Below are 19,016 nucleotides of genomic sequence, written 5' to 3' on the forward strand. Positions count from 1 at the left end.
ACAATTTGCAACTAGTTAGAAATTGGTAACTAGTAAGGAACTCCAGTTCCTAATGATTCAAAGCCTTGAGTTATGTCACTGGAAAAACAAGACCTAACAAACATTTGGCTTATTTATCACACATATTTTATTTCCTCAGGTCCAGCAATGAGGAAGATCGTTTCTATCCTGAATCCCATTTATTGGACAACAGCGAAAGAAATAGGAGAAGCTGTTAATGGATTTACCCTCACTAATGCAGTCTTCAAAAGAGAAACACAAGTGGAATTTGCAACTGGTTAGTGACAGCTGAACTCAAACATCTATTAGTATAGATATTTCTGAGTGAATTAAGGTTGGGTACCTCAGTAAAATGTGTTGTGATTATACTCTTGCTTCTTATAATTTCAAAGTGACTAATTCAGTCTCATCATAAGGAATATAAAAAGTATCTTGTTTTCTGTGAAAATTGTATTGAAGCTAGATCTATATGAAACCCATTGTTTTCTAAATTACAGGGTATTTTTTTTCTTTTTATCCTAAGCATGGAACACAGTACCTTGCATACAGTACCCAATTAACAAATGTTTGTTGAACTAAATTGTGGCCATAAGTTGTCAAAATGAATATTAAAGCTCAGATGGGGAGGAAACCTGATCCAATTTATAATGATGAGTATTTCAATAATAGGTTTATTTCCTATGGATTTGACCAGTAGTTATAACGAAACTTAATTGAAGTTCTTTGTAGAAGAGATAGAAACAAAGCTATAATTAAATTCGACAGACACTTAAGGTGCCATTGTACAATCATATTACTTTTAACATTTCTAAAGATCCCACAGTACTTAATGGCTAGGGAGATACACCCATCAGATGGGGTAGGGGGAGAAATTTTCTGGTGATAATCTTCTTCAAACACAAGGCAGGTCCTGGAACAAGAGGCACACCCAGTAGACCAAATCTTTCTAGGTTGGTGTTACTGGCAAGAATTTTGCAAATTATTTGTAATCTCAAGTTATCAAGTTGAGACGTCAGTGGAAATAAAAAAGAAGTTAAAATAGGTTCCCGTATCAAGATCCCCCTGACCATAACTGTCTATGCTTTCATTCCAAGTCCAAACTTTGGTGTATAAATAACAGCGATTTTCATGGTAAGAGTTCAGGTAGTTTTCCAGATAAAATTTGTCCACCCTGTAGCTGTGCAGTTGGAGTCAGCTTGCTTGCTGTCACTAACCTTAAAACCAACTGGATGCCACTGATACCTGACTTCTAGGGCAAGCTGGGAGTTTTTTCACTTCTTGAGGTGGCAGATAAAGGATAACTCTTGACATTCACCAATTGTGTTATGATGGGCAATGACTTTGAGCCAAGGTAATAATACTTGCCATAGCTATATAAATGTAAACTGTTCTTATGGCTTACTAGTCCCAGGATCTCTGCCTAGAGACCTGTAATCATGAAGACTTGGTGGGTTCTTTTGTGAAAATAATTCGTCACTGCTCATATTCCTAAATATTTAGAATCTTTTTGTAATAATATAAAAAATAAAGTTATTTTTCATGTGCATATATTAATTCAGGTTTAATAAGTGATCTTCTGCTCTGGTTAACTAGAAGACTATCAATTTCCAAGCTAAATTTTAACTTAATTCCCATATCTGATGTGTTTAAAAAGGGTGAATTAAAACAATATGACTGAACTTTAAGATAAGGGAAATCTGTTAAGTGGTTTCATAAATCATATTCTTTTCATCCATTAAAGTGAATGCATTGAAATTCACAGGAGAAATTTTGCGGATGACTCACATCGCTCGGGGTTTGGATTCTGATGGAACTTTGATGCTAGATATTGTAGTGAGTGGCCATGTCCTACAGCTTCAATCACCTGCAGATGTTACTGTAAAGGTAAAGTGCTAATAAAAAGTGACCTTTTTTTTCAGGGTTCTGACTTCATTGGTATAGGGAGTTCCAGATAAGGAAGGTCCTTCTACCGATGTAGATTAGGCCCATTGCTATGTTTGCTAGTATATTAATGCATTTTTATATGTATATTTTAATCATTTTAGTCAGAACTACTTCAGTCAGTCAGATAAGTTATTCAATGTGCCAGGTACTATGCTAAGTGCTGGGGATACAAAGAATAGCAAAATAGTTCCTGTTTTCAAGTAGTTCATAGTCTTAATGCAGGAAAGAACATGCAAACAAGGTAGATAGAGAATAAATTGGAAAATAGTCTCAGATGCATTAGGACACTAAGATTAAGGAGTGCCAAGAAAGGCTTCTTGCAGAAGATGGGATTTTAAGTGAAACTTGAAGAAAGCCAGGAGGTTGAGATAAGGAGAGAGAGCATTCCACATATGAAAGTCAGCCAGTAAAAATGCCTGGAAATGGGAGATGGAATGCCTTGGACTAAAAAGACTGGAAAGGAAGGTAAAGGCCAGGTTATGAAGGATTTTAAAAGATAAACATGATTTTATATTTGATCCTATAGGTTATTTGATACAGTGACCAGCGGTTTGGAGGGGGAGTGACATGGTTGGATCTGTACTTTAGGACTATATAATTTGACAACTTAATTGAGGATGGAGTGAGAAGACACTCCAGACAGGGAGACAAACCAGCAGATTATTGCAATAGTCCAAATATGAGGTGATGAAGGCCTAGATGGTGATGGTAGTCATGTCAGAGGACAGAAATGGCAGTGTACAAGAGATATTACAAAAGTAGAAATGACAGTACTAGACAACTGATTGGATATGAGATGTGAGGAAGAATAAGGAGTCAAGAATGGTGGTACTCTCAACAATAATGGGGAAACTAGGAAGAGGAGAGGGTGAAGGGGGAAGATGATGAGTTCAGTTTTGGATATGTTAAGTTTATGATATCCAGAAGGCAGTTGGAGATAATTCATTTGGTAAACAGAGTCTGGTTCTGAATCTCAGAAAACAAGGACACAGCCATACCCACTTTTAATCTAACTACAGAATTTATAAATAGAGAACAAACTGCTATTATAACACTCAGGGCAAAAAAAGTCTTAAAGAGACATGTTCCAACTCTGGTCAAGTCAAGCCTGTGGATCAAGATGAGTGCTATCATGCATGACAAACAGGTCACCAGCCAAGGCCTGGGACTGGTCATCAACAAGAAAGTTTTACAGAGCTTCAACAAGAGCGAGCAGAAATTCACCCTCAGAATGCTTTAGGACTGGCACAATGTGGGGTTAACCTGCATTGGATGGCCTCTTAGTAACTTGGGTCAGAATCTTAGTCTGGTTCTAAAAAAGCTGCATGTGTAACATGATCGAGGAATTAGTCTGCCTAGAGACCTATTCAGAGTTATGAGAATTCCTTTGGTGTCAGGATCCATACTCCCTAATTCATCAGTAACGCTATCCTCCCTGTGGAAAAAAGGCAAGTCTAATCAGTCTCCATCAATGAGTCAAAAAAAAAATCAAACAATAAGAAGGACCCTAGAGAAGTCATTTGATCCAACCTCATCTAACTCTCCTCAGCTTTAGGACAAAAACTGTATAAAGTCACTGAAGTTATAGTTATCAATATGTGTATAAGTTCTTCAGGGGAAAATGCTCTAACATTTTCCACCATGGGCTATTATATCCTCTTGGTAATTTCTTAGCCTGGTATGTCAAGATCTATCAAGTTGAATCACTTATCTCAAGTTTTTGTAGATATAGGGGACAAATTAGCTTCACATACACATAAAAGGTACTCAGTAGAAAACTTAAAGGTAGGCATTGTCATCTTTAAGGGTTCTTTCTCATAACTTTTAACCTCAATTCTTTTGCTAGATTTTGATTTAGTTCAGTGCCTTTGGGCAAGGCAGGAGAACATGACATGCAATGTTACTAAAATAGGGTATAACCAATGAGGACATGCCCTAAAAAGCATATAAGCATCTTCTCTATAATTTATAGTTTTAGAGAATTTCCTGGGGCACTATGAGGTTAAGTACCTTTCCTGGATCATGCAGCCAGTACGTGTTGTAAGCAGGACTTGAACCCAGCTATTCTTGACTCTAGGTTAGTTCCATATCCCACTATACTACAGCTCTAGCAGTGACCTTATCAAACCAATATAAACATAATGTGAAGGACTCTATCATCACATATTTTTAGGATTATATAGTCTTTGGATAACAAAGCATTTTAAAATTCTGCTTTTTGGGAGAATCTTAAGGGAGAAAAAATACTGTGAGCTTTTAGATACTGACATTCAAATACATATTGTTCATTTTAGGATTACACAGAAGACTATATTCAAACAGCTCCTGGCCAACTCTATGCATACTCCACCCGACTTTTCACTGTTGATGGTGTTAGCGTCCCATATACTTGGAATCACACCATTTCCTATGATCGGGCTCTGGGAAGAATGCCATTCTTAGTAGAAACCCTCCATGCCTCATCCATTGCGTCTGATTACAACCAGTTAGAAGAAACTCTGGGTTTTAAAATCCATGCTTCAATCTCTAAAGGTAATTTTAAAGATTCCTATACTTTTACTATTGTGTTCTTACTAAGGGCAAAAACTCTTAGTGGAATTCTTTTTTCTAATGTAAGGATGTTAAGAAACAGGATCAGTGCTCGTGTTATATCCTAAATTTGTGATATGAGACTTTCATTGCATTCACTTAGTATTATAGAATGATGGCAGAGATTGAAAAGGATCTTAGAGATAATCTGGAAGAATTCTTTTCCTTTATACAGTTTGAAAAATATTATTCTTTGGGGAGTATGCCTTGACCTGTTGCATTTCTGAATATGTTTCGATGTGTTCTCATTGTTCCTTAATGAACTTTCTCCTTTACTCAACTCCCTCTCTCATTCCCCACAGGAGCCATTCAAAACCTTTCATTTCTCCTCTAAGCTGGCATGGTACTTTCTCCACCATACTAACTGAAGATGGCCTAACTTCATACTCCACTGAAAAGATTTAGACCATCTGCCATGGTCCCTTTCTCTATTCCTCGGAATTTTTCAGGATTATCTTCTCTCCTTCCCTTTGGTCACAGAAGAAGAATATGCCTTCTGCCTATGGGACCCAACTAATGAACTCATCCAGCTACCATCACATCTCTCTGCTACCCTTCCCTGCTAAATTTGTTGAAAAATTTGCATACACTCAGTCCACTCTTTCCTCAACCCTTTCCAATACATCCTTTTCCCTCACCATTCTACTGAAATTGGTTCTTCAAAAATTACCTACGACCTTGTGATGCACAAATCCAGGTATGAGGTTATTTCTCTGCTTCTCTTTCTCTGACTGTTTATCCTCTTCCTATCCCTTTAATTTGAGTATTCCCCAAGGTCCTACCTATCCCTTTTTCCTTGCATTCTACTCTCTCTCCCTTTGCAATCTCATTCACTCCTGTGACTTTGATTACCTCCTACATGCAAATAACTCCTTAATCGAAATCTCCAGCCCCGGCCTTTTTTCTGAACTATGGAACTGCATCTACCACTTGCTTGTAATACAACTTCGCTTTAGGATCTCATGAATATTTCAAACTCAATAGGGTCAAATCCAAAATTATCTTTCCCCTAAACCTGCTCCTGATTATATTTTCTGTGGCATCACCATTGAACCAGTTTCTAATGTTCCAACACATGGGTAGTGTCTTTTACTGTTCTCTCTCTCTTACCTTTCAAAACTAATCATTTACCAAATCTGCTGAATTTTACCTCTATAACATCTCTTCAATCTATCCCACTTTCTTTCTCCCTACTGCCACCATCCTTGCATGTTTCATTACTAACCATATGTAATATTACAGTTATCTCTCAACAAGTCTTCCCACTGAGATAATTTAACTTAGAACTAAGGGATTTCAAAGATCATCTATTCCAACCCCTTTTCATTTTACAGATTAAGAAACTGAGGTACAGAGGGATGTACCAAAGGCAGGTCCCTGAATCCAGATCTTTTCAGTATATCAGACTGACTCCATTCTGTGAATCTACCAATCCATCTCCCATTAGTAAATCAATATAAGTAATGAAACTGCACAAAAGAATTCTTCTCAATAGGGAGAGCAAAGGCTAGTCCAGATGAAAACTCTATCAGAGTTTGAAAAGAGAAATAGATAGACAGATAGTGATAACTTAAAGAAGAAATCACAAAGTTAATAATTATAATCCTGAATGTGAATAGATTAAATTCTGCAGTAGATAAAACCCAACAATTTTTTGCATACAAGAAATATATTTGAAACATACAGAGTACAGATGAGGGAATAAAACAAAAGTTACTGTGCTTAAAATTACCATAGACAATGAACAAAGTTATAATAAAAATATATGCATTAAATGTAATCAATCGTGACTAATTTCTTAAGAAAAGCTCGATGACTTGTAAAAAGACATCAATAGTAACATAGTAATAAGATGCTTTAATGTTCCTTTTTAAGAAATAGATAAACCTAATGAAAAGATTAACAAGAAAAATATGGAGTTGAATGCATTTTAATAGAGGTAGCATGATAGAGTGGAAAGATCACTGGGACTGGAGTTAAAGGACCTCGGTTCAAATTCCACCTTACTACCTGTGTGACCTTGGGCAAGTCATTTAATCTTCCTGAGCCTCATTTTCCAATATGTAAAATAAGGGGGTTGGACTAGGTGATCTCTGAGTTCTCTTCCCCACTCTGGAAGTTTTGAATTGGCCTAACCATTCTGGAAAGCAGTTTGGAAAGAAAGTAGTTAAAATGTCTATCCCCTCTGATCTGGAAATCCTACTGCTAGACGTGCCTCCCTCCTCCCACCCACCCCCTGAAAAGGTCAAAAACAAAATGTTCCATATACCCTAAACTATGTAGCACTTTTTTTCCTGAGCCTGTGAGCATTGGATAAATTAAGTTTAACCAATCTATAGTGACTTCTAAACTGACCTATTAAGGAATACACACATTCTCATCACCTCATAATGCTTTTGTATAAACTGATCATGTGCTAGTGCATAAGGAAAACATAAGTAAACGTGAAAAGCCAAATATAACTAAAATATTGTTTGTAAACCCTAATGCAACAAAAATAGAAAAGAATAAAGGAAATATGAACAAAAGATAGAGACCTAAGTGGAGACTTAATAATAACATATTAAGTAATGAGTGAGTCAAATGATGTCACAAAAGTAGTATGTTAAATATTATTACAAAATTGAGATAACATACCAAAACTTGTGAGACACAGCTAAGGCAGTCCTCGCAGAAAAATTTATTTCTCTGGAAACTTGAGCCTACAAAATAGAAAAAAAAAAGAAGAGATTAATAATCTGAACATGTAACTAAAAAGATTTTTTAATAATCACCTTAAAACGAGTACAGAAGATGAAATTCTGAAAATTAGAGGAGAAATAAAGGGGGCAACTAGGTGGCACAGTGATTAGAGCACCAACCCTGGAGTCAGAAGGACCTGAGTTCAAATGTGGCCTCAGAGACTTGACACGCTTACTAGCTGTGTGACCTTGGGCAAGTCACTTAACCCCAATTGCCCTGCCTTCTACCCTCCAAGAAAAAAAAAAAAGAAAGAAGTACCTTATGTGAACATAAGTTGTTTGCATGTTGTCTTATCCAACAGAATGAGAGCTCCTTGAGGGCAAAGACCATTTTTTTTTACTTTATGTGTGTGTATATGTATTCCCAACACTTAGAACAATGCCTGGAATATAGCATTTATTAAATGATCATAAATTAATATTAGTAGCTTGATCAAGAAAAAGAAGGTAGAAAATCAAGTTACAAAATAAAAAATAAGTTGAATTTACAAGTAAAAAGAACTACCAGAAGCTACTATATACAGTCACAAACTAGCAAAACTGAGAATTAAAAGGAAATTGAAGAAAATCAAAAATATAAAACCCCTAAACTAACAAAATGGGAAATTAAAAACAAACCAATATTAAAATAAAAAATCAAGCCAAGCTGTAAACTTCCTTTTATTTTTTTCTAAAAATTTGTGTTGGAGAATTCTGATTTTATATCTTCATATCTAAAATATATCAGTTTGTATACACTGACTTAACTACAACTATGTAAATGAAAAGATTACTTACACTGAATAATGAGGGGAAATTAATGAGGAGCCCAAAGAACAGATAACGAAAACATTTTCTCACAGCACAGGGACAGAGCACTACTATGACAGAATGTTGTTTACAATGTCAAATGCATTGTGTGTGTGTGTGTGTGTATATGTATACATATGTATACACACAGATACATGTGACTCTCTTCTTTGTATAAGCTTAAGTGATTCCCTTTGCTATAAAAAAAAGCTCAATCTGGAGGAAGGGTAAGAGGTTGGTTTTGAGGGGTTTCCCCCAGAAATGTAAGTGATATAAAGATAAAAGCCATCAATAAAATGCACACATTTTTGAAATCTTCAGGCATTCCCTATTGGCCACTGAAAAAAACTTTAAACTCCTTTTCCTGGTATTCAAGGCCCTCGACATCAGGCCCTATCCTGCATTTCCAGCTTTATTTCATATTCCTTCCCTCCCCCCACCAATCAAACTGTACTTCTCTTTGTTGTATATACCATGAACATTCCTTCTTCCATGATATTACTGGTGCTGTTTTTCTCCCTGCCTGGGATTTTCTCTCCCCCCGCCCCATCCCCTTTTTCAGCTGAATTCTAATCTATTCTTTAGAACCCAATTTAAATACTACCTTTTTCAAGAAGCCTTGCTTGATCTCCTGGTCAGTGACCCTCTTCCTCAGTCCTCACATAGCCCTTTATTCTACATCTCTCTAATGCACTCATCACGCAATGTTGTATACTCAGTGTGTCTTATCCTCCTACTATAGTGTAAGCTCGAGTGCAGAGACTAACTTAGCTAAACTGATTCTCCCGCAGCACTTAGTACAATGCTCTATAGTAAGCCCCAGAAGACGCTTACATGTTTGTTAGGAATGCATGAATGAGCTATATCAAGTGTTTCTCTAGTATATTTAATAGAATAGTTCCTTCCATAATTTGTCAGCTTCCTTATAGTATTCACCCACATATACAGTGAGAAAAGCAAACTACAATACTTTTCTGCAATCTGAGATCCTTAAAAAGGAAGAAAAGTTATTTTTGAATTAAATATTTACCAAGAGGAATGCATATTTCAGAATCCATGCAAAATAGTGTAAAGTTACGTTTAGACATAACTGGTCAAATTCTGGACAAATCACAAATATTGAAGGAGCAAGAAATCAGCAGATTTAAACATCTTTCCTTGTGCCTGGAATTATTTAAAGTGATTATTTTTCAGAATACTTTCCCTTTGCCAGTGTAGTTCTTAGCAATTCATCTCTGAGTTCTTTTATGCCATGTGGTGCTTTAATGTTTCTCTCTGGGGCTTTTCTTCTCAATTAGAAAGAGCATGCCAATTAGCTTTCCATATTTCTGTGGGGTTCTGAAATTTCTTCAAGTATTCCATGATGTTATTTTATAGATAATAAATGTTTACATGATTTCCAACTTTGAGCTGTGAGCTCACAAGTTAAAATGATCCACATTGTCCTTTTTTTGGCTATGTTCTTGCTTCTTCAGAATGCATCCCAGCAGATATCCCACAGCACAGTTTGCATGCACAGACACTTAGGAGGTAAACTGGCAAAGGAGTCTGCCTCATTTGTTCTGATCCTTGTGCACATGCATGTTTTCTTCTTGAAGGTAGTTGGAGGAATTGGCTCTCTAAAGGTACAAAATAAGAGCAGTGTGGGAATGTGAATCCTTCACAGAGGGGGCTCATCATAGTCTTGAAGTGGTTCTAGTGCCAGTTTCCTAAAAGGGGAGAGGAGCTCCTGGAATAAGGCCATGCTCCAAGCCATGCACTTCAGTCTTACCTGCCAGCTAGCTGCTGTCAAATCCAACCCCAACTTCCATCCCACTCATGCACCATCACTCTAATACTCTCTCTAAAAAGGTTGTTATTTTTAAATTTTCTCAGAGATACACTGTTAATTTACAATGCAACTGTTTCTCTTGGCCAGACTGTCTGTGATCATCTCTATACCCAATATGCTCCTGGTTGCACTGCAAAGCATCACTGCCTGCCTTAAAGTCAGCTCTGTCAAAAATCAAAGCCTTTCTTAAAATTAGCTAAGTAATACAAATTGTGTAATAACATGACAATCAAAACTTGTCTCTCTGGCTTTTATCAGCATAGTACTTAAACTGAAACATACCCCAACAAATAGATTTCCTTCCACCTTGATCCTCTATCTTTCTTGCCTGGTCAGGGAGAGTGAGGCACATATTAGAAATATAGATGATGCATTGTTGTTCCCTTAGCCACTTTCCAATTCATTTTCTCTTCTTTTTGTGTCTCAGGATTTTGATTGGCTGAATCATTTTTACACACAATGGGGAAAGTTAACTATTAATCCCTGCTTTTTGCTGAAGCTTTCAGACCATTTTGTGGTTATTATTGTTAGTCATTTTTCAGTCATGTCCAACTCTGTGACTCCCCTTGGGGTTTTCTTGGCAAAGATACTAGAGTGATTTGCCATTTCCTTCTCCAGCTCATTTTACATTTGAGAAAACTGAGGCAAACAGGGTGAAGTGACTTGCCTAGGATAACACTGCTAATAAGTGTATGAGGCTTCCTCAGGAGGAGTCTTCCTGATTCCCAGCCTAGTGCTCCATCCATTGTACCACCTAGGTGCCCCTTTGGGTCAGCTATAAATCAAAATAACTTTCTGTGATCATAAATTTAATTACCTATTTCTGAAAAATTCATGTGAGCAAAACATATTTTGAACAGCTAATCTTAACATCCATTCTTTCATTCAACAGTCACTTATTTAAGTCCTGTGTGTACCTGTGTCCTAGGTACTGTTGCAGCACTGTTACATCACTACTGGAGAAGAGGAAAGATTGAAAGCTTAACTAGGTTAGCCCTTGGCTACAAAAACTCTAAAAAAAATCATAAAAATAAAAAAGATCTACATTCCCAAGAAGGCCTGATGGTATAATATAAAATCATGTTCTTGGCGTAAGAACCACTGAATCCTGGCTCTAACATTTATGGGCTGGGTGATGTTAGTCAAGCCATATAACCTCTCTAACTTTAGTTAGTTTTCTCATTTGTGAATGGAGATAGTAATTCCTTCCTCAAGGAGTTGTGAAATGCTTTTTAAACTTTAAAGTTCTATAGAAATGTGAGGTACTACTAAAGGGAGGCTATTGAGAACCTTGAAAGAGGCCCAATATATGTTGTGTTTGCCTAAATAGAAATGTAGTATATTTTCTATCTTCTTTTGGGTCACTTTTTAAAAATAGTTATTGGCATATCTACTCTTAGTGAGTTCTTTGTCTACTTGCTGAAAGTCTTATGATTTTAAAAAATTATAATCCTAATCTATCATAAACATAATGATGCCTAACCTGTAAAATACTCTGCCCCTTCCTGTCTTTCCCATCTTCTTGCAATTTGCTCTCTTTCACATATGGTATGATCCAGGGATATTAACCCTTTGGCATTCCTCTCCCAGGACACTCCATCACCAGTCTACATACTTTTTCACTGGCTATCCCCATGCCTAAAATATTCTTCCTCCTCCCCTCTGCCTCCTAGATTCCCTGGCTTGTTTTGAGACATCTCAAATTCTACCTTGTTCTACCTGCATCTCCTAATCCCCATCACCCATAGGTAATGCCTTCCTTCTGAAATTACCTTCTATTTATTATCTATATCTATAGATGTATCTTAATCATACAAATTCTTTGCATGTTAGCTCTCTCATTAAAATACAAGCTTCCTTGAGGTCAGGGAATATGTTTTTAGTTCTTCTTTGCATCCCCACTGCTTAACAGAGAGCCTGGCATACTCTAAGTGCTCCATCTTGTAGAATCTCCAGTGCTTAAAAGCACTTCGATCAATCAGTAAACATTTAAGTACCTACTAGGTGCCCAGCACTGTGCTATGCACTGGGGACACAAAAAGAGGCAAAAGACAGTCCCTACCCTCAAGGAACTCACAATCTAATGGGGAAGACAACATGCAAACAAAATATATACAAAGGAAGCTATAATCAAGATAAAAAAGGGTAATTAACAGAGGAAAGGCACTAGAATTAAGAGGGGTTACTACCTATGACCTTTCCTGATCTTCTCTGTTTTAAGTAGTCTCTCTTACTTATTTATGTGTGTACCAGTTGTATTCTCTAGGATAATGAATGTTTCTTGAGAGAAGGGATTATTACATTTTTGTCTTTGTAGCACCAGTGGTTAGCATAGTGGTTTGTATTAGTAAGCACCTAATAAATATCTGTTGAAACATATAACTAGACCCACTAACCTGTTTCACTGCTTAATCTTTTCTGTCAGAACATTCTTTTATCTAACCTAAACCTCTACTGCCACAAGTTTTGTTTTTCTTCTCAAAATTTTCCTGCCATAACTAACAAAACTTTACTGTCACTGTTGTCAGATGGGATGAGGTAGCCCACCAGTCAACCAACCAACCAACATTCATTAGCACCTACTATGTGTCCAGTACCGTGACAGTCACTGGGGAGACAAAGGCAAAAATGAAATAGAGAATGTGAGAGATGGCAAGACCCTAAGTAACCATCTGCTCCAACCCACCCACCTAGGCCATCCCTACTGTAATGTACTTGACAAGTGGTCATCCAGGCTCTGCTTAAAGACTTCCAAGGAGGGAGCACTCACCACTTCTCAAGGCAAAACTTCCTGCTTTGGGACAACTCTGATTGTCAGGAAGTTTTTCCCGACACCAAAATTTGGCATCTGGCAACTTCCAACCATTACTCCTAGTTCAGCTCATGAGGGCCAAAGAGAACAAATCTGATCCCTCTTCTACATGAAATCCCTTCAAGTATTTGAGCCCTACTATCATGGGTTATCTTACCTCCTAGTCTTCTTTTCTCCACTAAATAATAAATAGGCTGAATTCCTTCAACCAGTTTTCGTACGTCAAGAACTCCAGGCCCCTTAGCATCCTAGTTGCCTCCTCTGTGTCCTTAAATCACAGTGACCAGGACCAAACACAGTATGAGAGATAAGGTCTGACAAGGGCAGAATGCAATGGAATCACCCCCCTGATACTGGCAGCTTTTCTCCTGATAGCCCAGGACTGCATTATCATTTTTGAGTGCCACATCATAATGCTGACTCAATACATTGAACTGTCACGCCACTAAAATCCTCAGCTCCTTCTCAGAACATCTGCTATCTATCCAGTGGCTCCCCTATCATGTATAAGTGGAATTGATTTTTTGTACCCAAGTGCAAGACTTCATATTTACCCCTACTGAATTTCATCCAAATAAATACAGCCTGACTTTTTAAATTCATTTTTAAATTTTGAGTTCCAAATTCTCTCTTTCCCTCCTGCCTCTCCTTCACCCCTTGAGAAAGCAATAGGATGCCATTTTACATGCGAAGTCATACAAAACCTATTTCCATGTTAGCCATGTTGAAAACAGAAAAGAAAAAAAAGTGAAAATAGATTCAACCCAATGTTTTAAGCCTGTCAAGATCCTTTTGTGTCCGTACTCTGACCCAGTGTGAGAGCTATCCCTAATTTTGTGTCATCTGCTAATATCATGAGTATACTAGCTATCCTCTTTCCAAGTTTTTGATAAAAATGTCAAACAACACAAGGCCAAGTAGAGACCTCTGGGGTACTTCACTGAAGACTTTCTGTCATACTGTTCTCAAGAGTTTAAATCAAAGGGAGCCTATCTTCTGGGACTAGGGATTTAATTCTATAATTAATAATGAATAAAGAATCCCAAAGTTTTGCTCTGTGAAACTGCTTTCAGAAATTATCTTCCTTGCCAGGTTTTTTCTTTATGTAGCTAAGCAATCAGAATGCCCTTACATTATTTAATAGGTTCAATTTTGTGTTTTAATTATTTCAGTTGATGAGATCTATGTCCTAAATTCTCCATTTAGTTTAACTCTCCAGTGTTGACCAACTTCCTTATTTATTTAGAGAAACTTGGCTTGGACGATCACTAAGATCTCTTCTAGAAAGACCTTATGCTTATATGCTACACACTGACAATATGCTTATCACCTATGATCCTTCCCTAACCTAGCTCACCAAGACATACTACCTAATTGTTTTTGCTGCAAAAAAAAATGATTACAGCTTTTTGTCCTGAAGGAAAGTCACAATGAAGATGAGATGGAGCAAAGACATATTTATGTAGTCCTAAATTTCTGACACATTAACATTATTTTATGGGGATTTCTTGAGAACAATGTAGAATTAATGCAGTTTGTGGATCAAATGTTAAATATCTTAAATTGTCATGTGAGAAAATGTTCATTAGATACATTTTATGTTTATTTTAAAAGGTGGTATGTGTTTGTGTGTGTGTTATACATATGAGAGTTTATACATTTCATATATAATCTTTACAACTAAAAATCTCTATGCAGTGAACAAGTTTTCAAACCTCTAAAACTATAGCTTGGAATAGTATTGTTTTATAGGATTTGACCAGCATATGTATGCCTTTTGTAAATGTAAAGTATTAAATAAGGCAAGTTTGCAATTAACATTTTTGGAAATAATTCCTCTGGCCATCCTTTCCAAATTTCTAACAAAACTAGACAAAGAGAAGATAGTGCTTAGGTTAGTAAGAGTTATCCCCACCCCCCTCCAAAAGACAGTAGTGACCATGTATGTCCGTAAACACTGGAGGGCCTGACTGTTGGGGCATAGTCTAACTATTTTTAAGTTGTGAATGAATTATATACCTGAACTTCCTGAGCAATTGGGGCGCCTAATATCAAATACTTAACCACACCCCATATATACCATTTTCAGTCCTTATTCAATTAAATTCACTAACATGCAAAGCACTACAGCAGGCACTTGGGATACAAAAGAAAAATTACATAATCTCTGCCCACAAGGGTCTTATAGCATGATGAAGGTATACAACATGAATACAAATTATTACAAACCATAAATACCTTGTTATAGAGACAAAGAAGATATGTAGACAATATGTTCTAAAAAATGTAAGGATGGAGAGATCACTTTCAGGCGATATGATAGCTCAACTGGTCCTTGAAGGAAGCCTTTTCTACAGGCAGAAATGAAGAAATGTATTCCAAGCAAGGACATAGCCTTTATAAATCCATGGCAAGGGAGAAAGTAGTTTGACTGGAGCTTAGGAGCCCCTGTCTTCACAATCTAATTCCCCTATCCCTAGGCATTTAGTCTCTAGATTTAAAATATATGGCATGATTTTTTTTAAAGCCCTAGATTTGAAATCAAAGGGCTTTACTTCAAATCCTAACTCTGCGACTTACTACCTATATAACTCTGAATAAGTCACTTCAGCCTTCTAGGCCTCAGTTTGCTTATCTGAAAATCAAGGCATTGACTCAGTGTTCATCTAGTTCTAACATTCTGTGTTTCTCTGAAAATGAAATTACGTGCCACAACAAACTTAAGGTTGCCTGACAATAATTACTCCTATTAGGAGGAAAGTTCTGAGTAATGTTTTCAAGGGTAACGAGGACTTCGTTCTGTGGTCAATCTGGCATGTCAACAGTCATTTGATTGTTTTATAGTTACCCCTGAACAACATTTTAAAGTTTTCCTTTGACTTCATGTAAACAAATTAAAGAGAAATCTGCAGCTGGTGACAACATGTCAACAGCCTCTGGATTATAGTTCATACAGTATTTAGATTAAAAACATGAAAATTTTCCACTGTTAATGTGTTTTCAAATATTGTGTTGCAACATTATTACAGTGTAGGTTACATTGAAAAAAATTAGGTGTTTATGTTTTCGCCCACCAATAAATACTGGTTTCTTCCATGATAGGAGACAGGAGCAATCAGTGCCCTTATGGGTTTGTGTTAGATTCAGCTGGACCCTTCTGTGCTGGTAAGTGAAAAAATAAGCATAAATTTGTCTGGTAAACTCCAGGATTAGCTTCCAAGGACAGAATTGGAAGGTTTACATAGAAAACACTTTGGATGGGATAATACAGCTGTCACATACGTGATAGCATTGCTTAGCCACCTACTTACCCAACCTCAGATGTGCTAAGTGCTTAGAAGAGGACAATGCGAATGAGGCTAAGAGCCAAGCCACCCCACCTGCCCATGTATCAGGAAACCACAGAGCAACCACAACCACAGGTCAGGGCATCCAACCATGTGGGGAACAGGCTCTTAGAAAATAGGAGCTTTGATGCAGTACATTTGTTTTTTATTGAATGGTTGCTATAGATTGTAGACAATTGAACCTGTAAGTCTGAAAACCGTGAAGAGCATTTGAGGCAGGAGGTGGGGGGGGGGAGGTTGGGGGGAAAACCGTATTTTTAGTAAATGCTGCTAGTATGTATATTTTAAGATGAGATCAACCATATTTAAAATTATTTTCCTCTTCGATATGCAAGAATGATTGTGACTCACTACTCGAACAAGGTTTTGATCCTAAATCCCTTAAAGGTACAATTTTTAAATGATGTTTAGATATAATTATCTTTTCTTTCAGATGAAGATGAATGTACAGCTCGAAATCCCTGTTCTCATAGCTGTCATAATGCTGTTGGAACTTACTATTGTTCCTGCCCCAAAGGCCTCACTATAGCTGCTGATGGAAGAACTTGTCAAGGTATTAACAAAACTGCAACCATTAGGGACATTCTGACAATGGTAAAGACTTTTTGCAAAGCTACAAAAAAAGAATAAATATCCCAGCCTTTGCTTCTCCTCACGTTCTGACCACTTTACCCCAAGTTGATGATAATTGCTTATGATTATTAACTGCTTCAAGTTTGGCAAAGCAGTAGTGGGAGAGAGCAGTGCACTAGGTTTGGAATGAGAGGGCATGGGTTACATGGGTGACCCAAAAGTCTTGATGCAGTGGTAAGCTTTAGTAACCTTTAATAAACTTAAAATAATTAATAGCACTTATTTCTACCAGGGGTTGAAGTAATGGGGGATATTTAATAATATATTTAAATTATTTATATCAATTTAAATATTTGAAATAGCACCAAGACTTTTGAGATACCGTATGCGCATGTGTGTGGCCCTTCATATCTCTAAGTCCATGATCCTTTGAGAAGAGACAGACTCACTTCTACCAGGGGTTGAAGTAATGGGGGATATTGCTTCATGTACTGCCTAAGGCTTCCTTCCTCTCAGGATCACTAGCCTTGCCACTTGTTGGACTAGCTCTGCAATAAATGCCACTTTAAACAGCCTCAGAGGCAACACAGCTTAAAAATAGAGTGCTGGGCTGAAGTCAGGAGGACCTGGGTTGAAGTCCCACCTCTGACACTTACTGGCTGTGATACCATGGAAAAAGTCACTTAACCTCTAAAAATTCAGTTTCCTCATTTATAAAATGAAGAAGGTGGACTACATAGCCTCTCACATTCATTCTAACTCTACATATAGGAGTCTGTTAATTGCACTACTGACAAACTGTGTCCACCAGCCCAAAACAGCAACAAAAAATTCTCTCCTCCAAAACACAGAAGAATCAAGTTTGATGACTGAAAGCAAAAAGGGAAGGAGAGAAGGTTTTACTCTACTTTCCACCTAGGAAGGAACCCTTCCATATTCGAAAGGGAGAAACTAACTACCTTATATAATCCCTTCTCTACTTCTGACCCCTAACCAAAAAGGCTTGTTTTCAGTTTTGAAATGTTCTTCTTAAGAGCAGCCTAGTAATTAGCCTCATATCTCTCAACTTTAATATATTTTCTTAAAGTATTTCTTAAGTATTCAACTCACTCCAGTTAACTAAAACTTTGCTGCAGACATCGACGAATGTGCTTTGGGTGGATATAGCTGCCACGCAGGTCAGGATTGTGATAATACCATTGGCTCCTATCGATGTGTTGTCAGGTGTGGAACTGGCTTTCGGCGAACAACCGATGGACTGAGTTGTCAGGGTATGTAAGAGAATGGAGACCCTTTGTTTGATGCATGTTACACTGAGAAACAAAACCACTTGCCTTTTACCTCACTTCAAAGAAACTATCTCTGAATACCTTGAATTGGATAGGATTGACCCCACTTCTAATTTTAATGCACCTAGGATTCCATAAATTCTCCCTACATAAGTAAGCTGTATCAATAAGATCTTACTGTTTGCTAGTGGAGAGAAAGAAACCTACAGCAAAATGTAAACAGCATTTGATCCATTCTCCCTTTACCTAAATTAAAGGTAAAATTAAGAGTACTGGTGAAATGATTTTTACCACACTAATATAAAAGCGCAGACTTTTTTCTAGTTTATGAAGCACCTACTCTGTTGTGCAAGACACAAAAGAAGCAGATTTGGACCCAGGTGCTTCCAGTTTAGTCAGGAAGATGTCCATCCACAAAATAGCTAGAGAATAATGCAAGGATGAATATAACCAAGTGCTAGCTTGTGTAGCAATGATAAATACTATGGAAATTTAGTGAAGTGGAAGCTAAATTTCTTGGATGAGATGGAACTTGGAGACAGTATAAGACATGAACTGGAAGATAAATTAGTAGACAGCGTTAGAGGGAGAAAGAATAAAGAATAGCATGAGCACAGACAGAAATGAGAGTGGTTTGCATAAAGGAACAGAAAAGTCACCAATCAGAGCAGAGAGAGGGTATGGGTCATGTTGGAGTCAGAGACAAGGTAAAGAGGAATCAGATGATAAAAGACATTGAATTACAGACTAATGAATTTGGATCTGTGATCCAGTAAACAACAATGAGCCATTATCCCATCTTAATAAGAAAACTTACTTGATGACAGTCACGTCATAGAAGATTGATCTGTCAATGGTCAGCCTGTGTGGTGATGGATGCTAGAGTGAAAGTTCAGAGGACAGTTAGAAGGCTACTGTAGCAATAGTCATGAAGTAATAAGTGTGACAGCAATACAACAGAGAGGAAGGGATGAACTGAAGAGATAGTACAAAAAATCCTCCTCTTTTCCCCCTGTAACTGTCATTCTAACATGTCAGTAGCTTTTCATAATTGAACTTTGTCAGAGGAACGTGAGAGTAGTGAAGTAAATATGTGAAGTA

General features: G+C 37.2%; 1 protein-coding gene across 1 annotated transcript in view; it reads left to right on the forward strand.

The window, feature by feature from the left end:
* HMCN1 (hemicentin 1) overlaps nt 1–19,016 on the forward strand; it is a 523,850-nt gene that overhangs the window by 476,166 nt on the left and 28,668 nt on the right. The window contains exons 95-100 of the mRNA XM_036757836.1: nt 140–277; nt 1,763–1,884; nt 4,239–4,476; nt 15,809–15,871; nt 16,487–16,606; nt 17,763–17,897. Coding sequence (XP_036613731.1) covers nt 140–277; nt 1,763–1,884; nt 4,239–4,476; nt 15,809–15,871; nt 16,487–16,606; nt 17,763–17,897 — 816 coding nt within the window. The remainder of the gene's footprint in view (nt 1–139; nt 278–1,762; nt 1,885–4,238; nt 4,477–15,808; nt 15,872–16,486; nt 16,607–17,762; nt 17,898–19,016) is intronic.

Source organism: Trichosurus vulpecula, chromosome 4 (genome assembly GCF_011100635.1).
Source record: "Trichosurus vulpecula isolate mTriVul1 chromosome 4, mTriVul1.pri, whole genome shotgun sequence".
Taxonomy (NCBI): Eukaryota; Metazoa; Chordata; class Mammalia; order Diprotodontia; family Phalangeridae; genus Trichosurus; species Trichosurus vulpecula.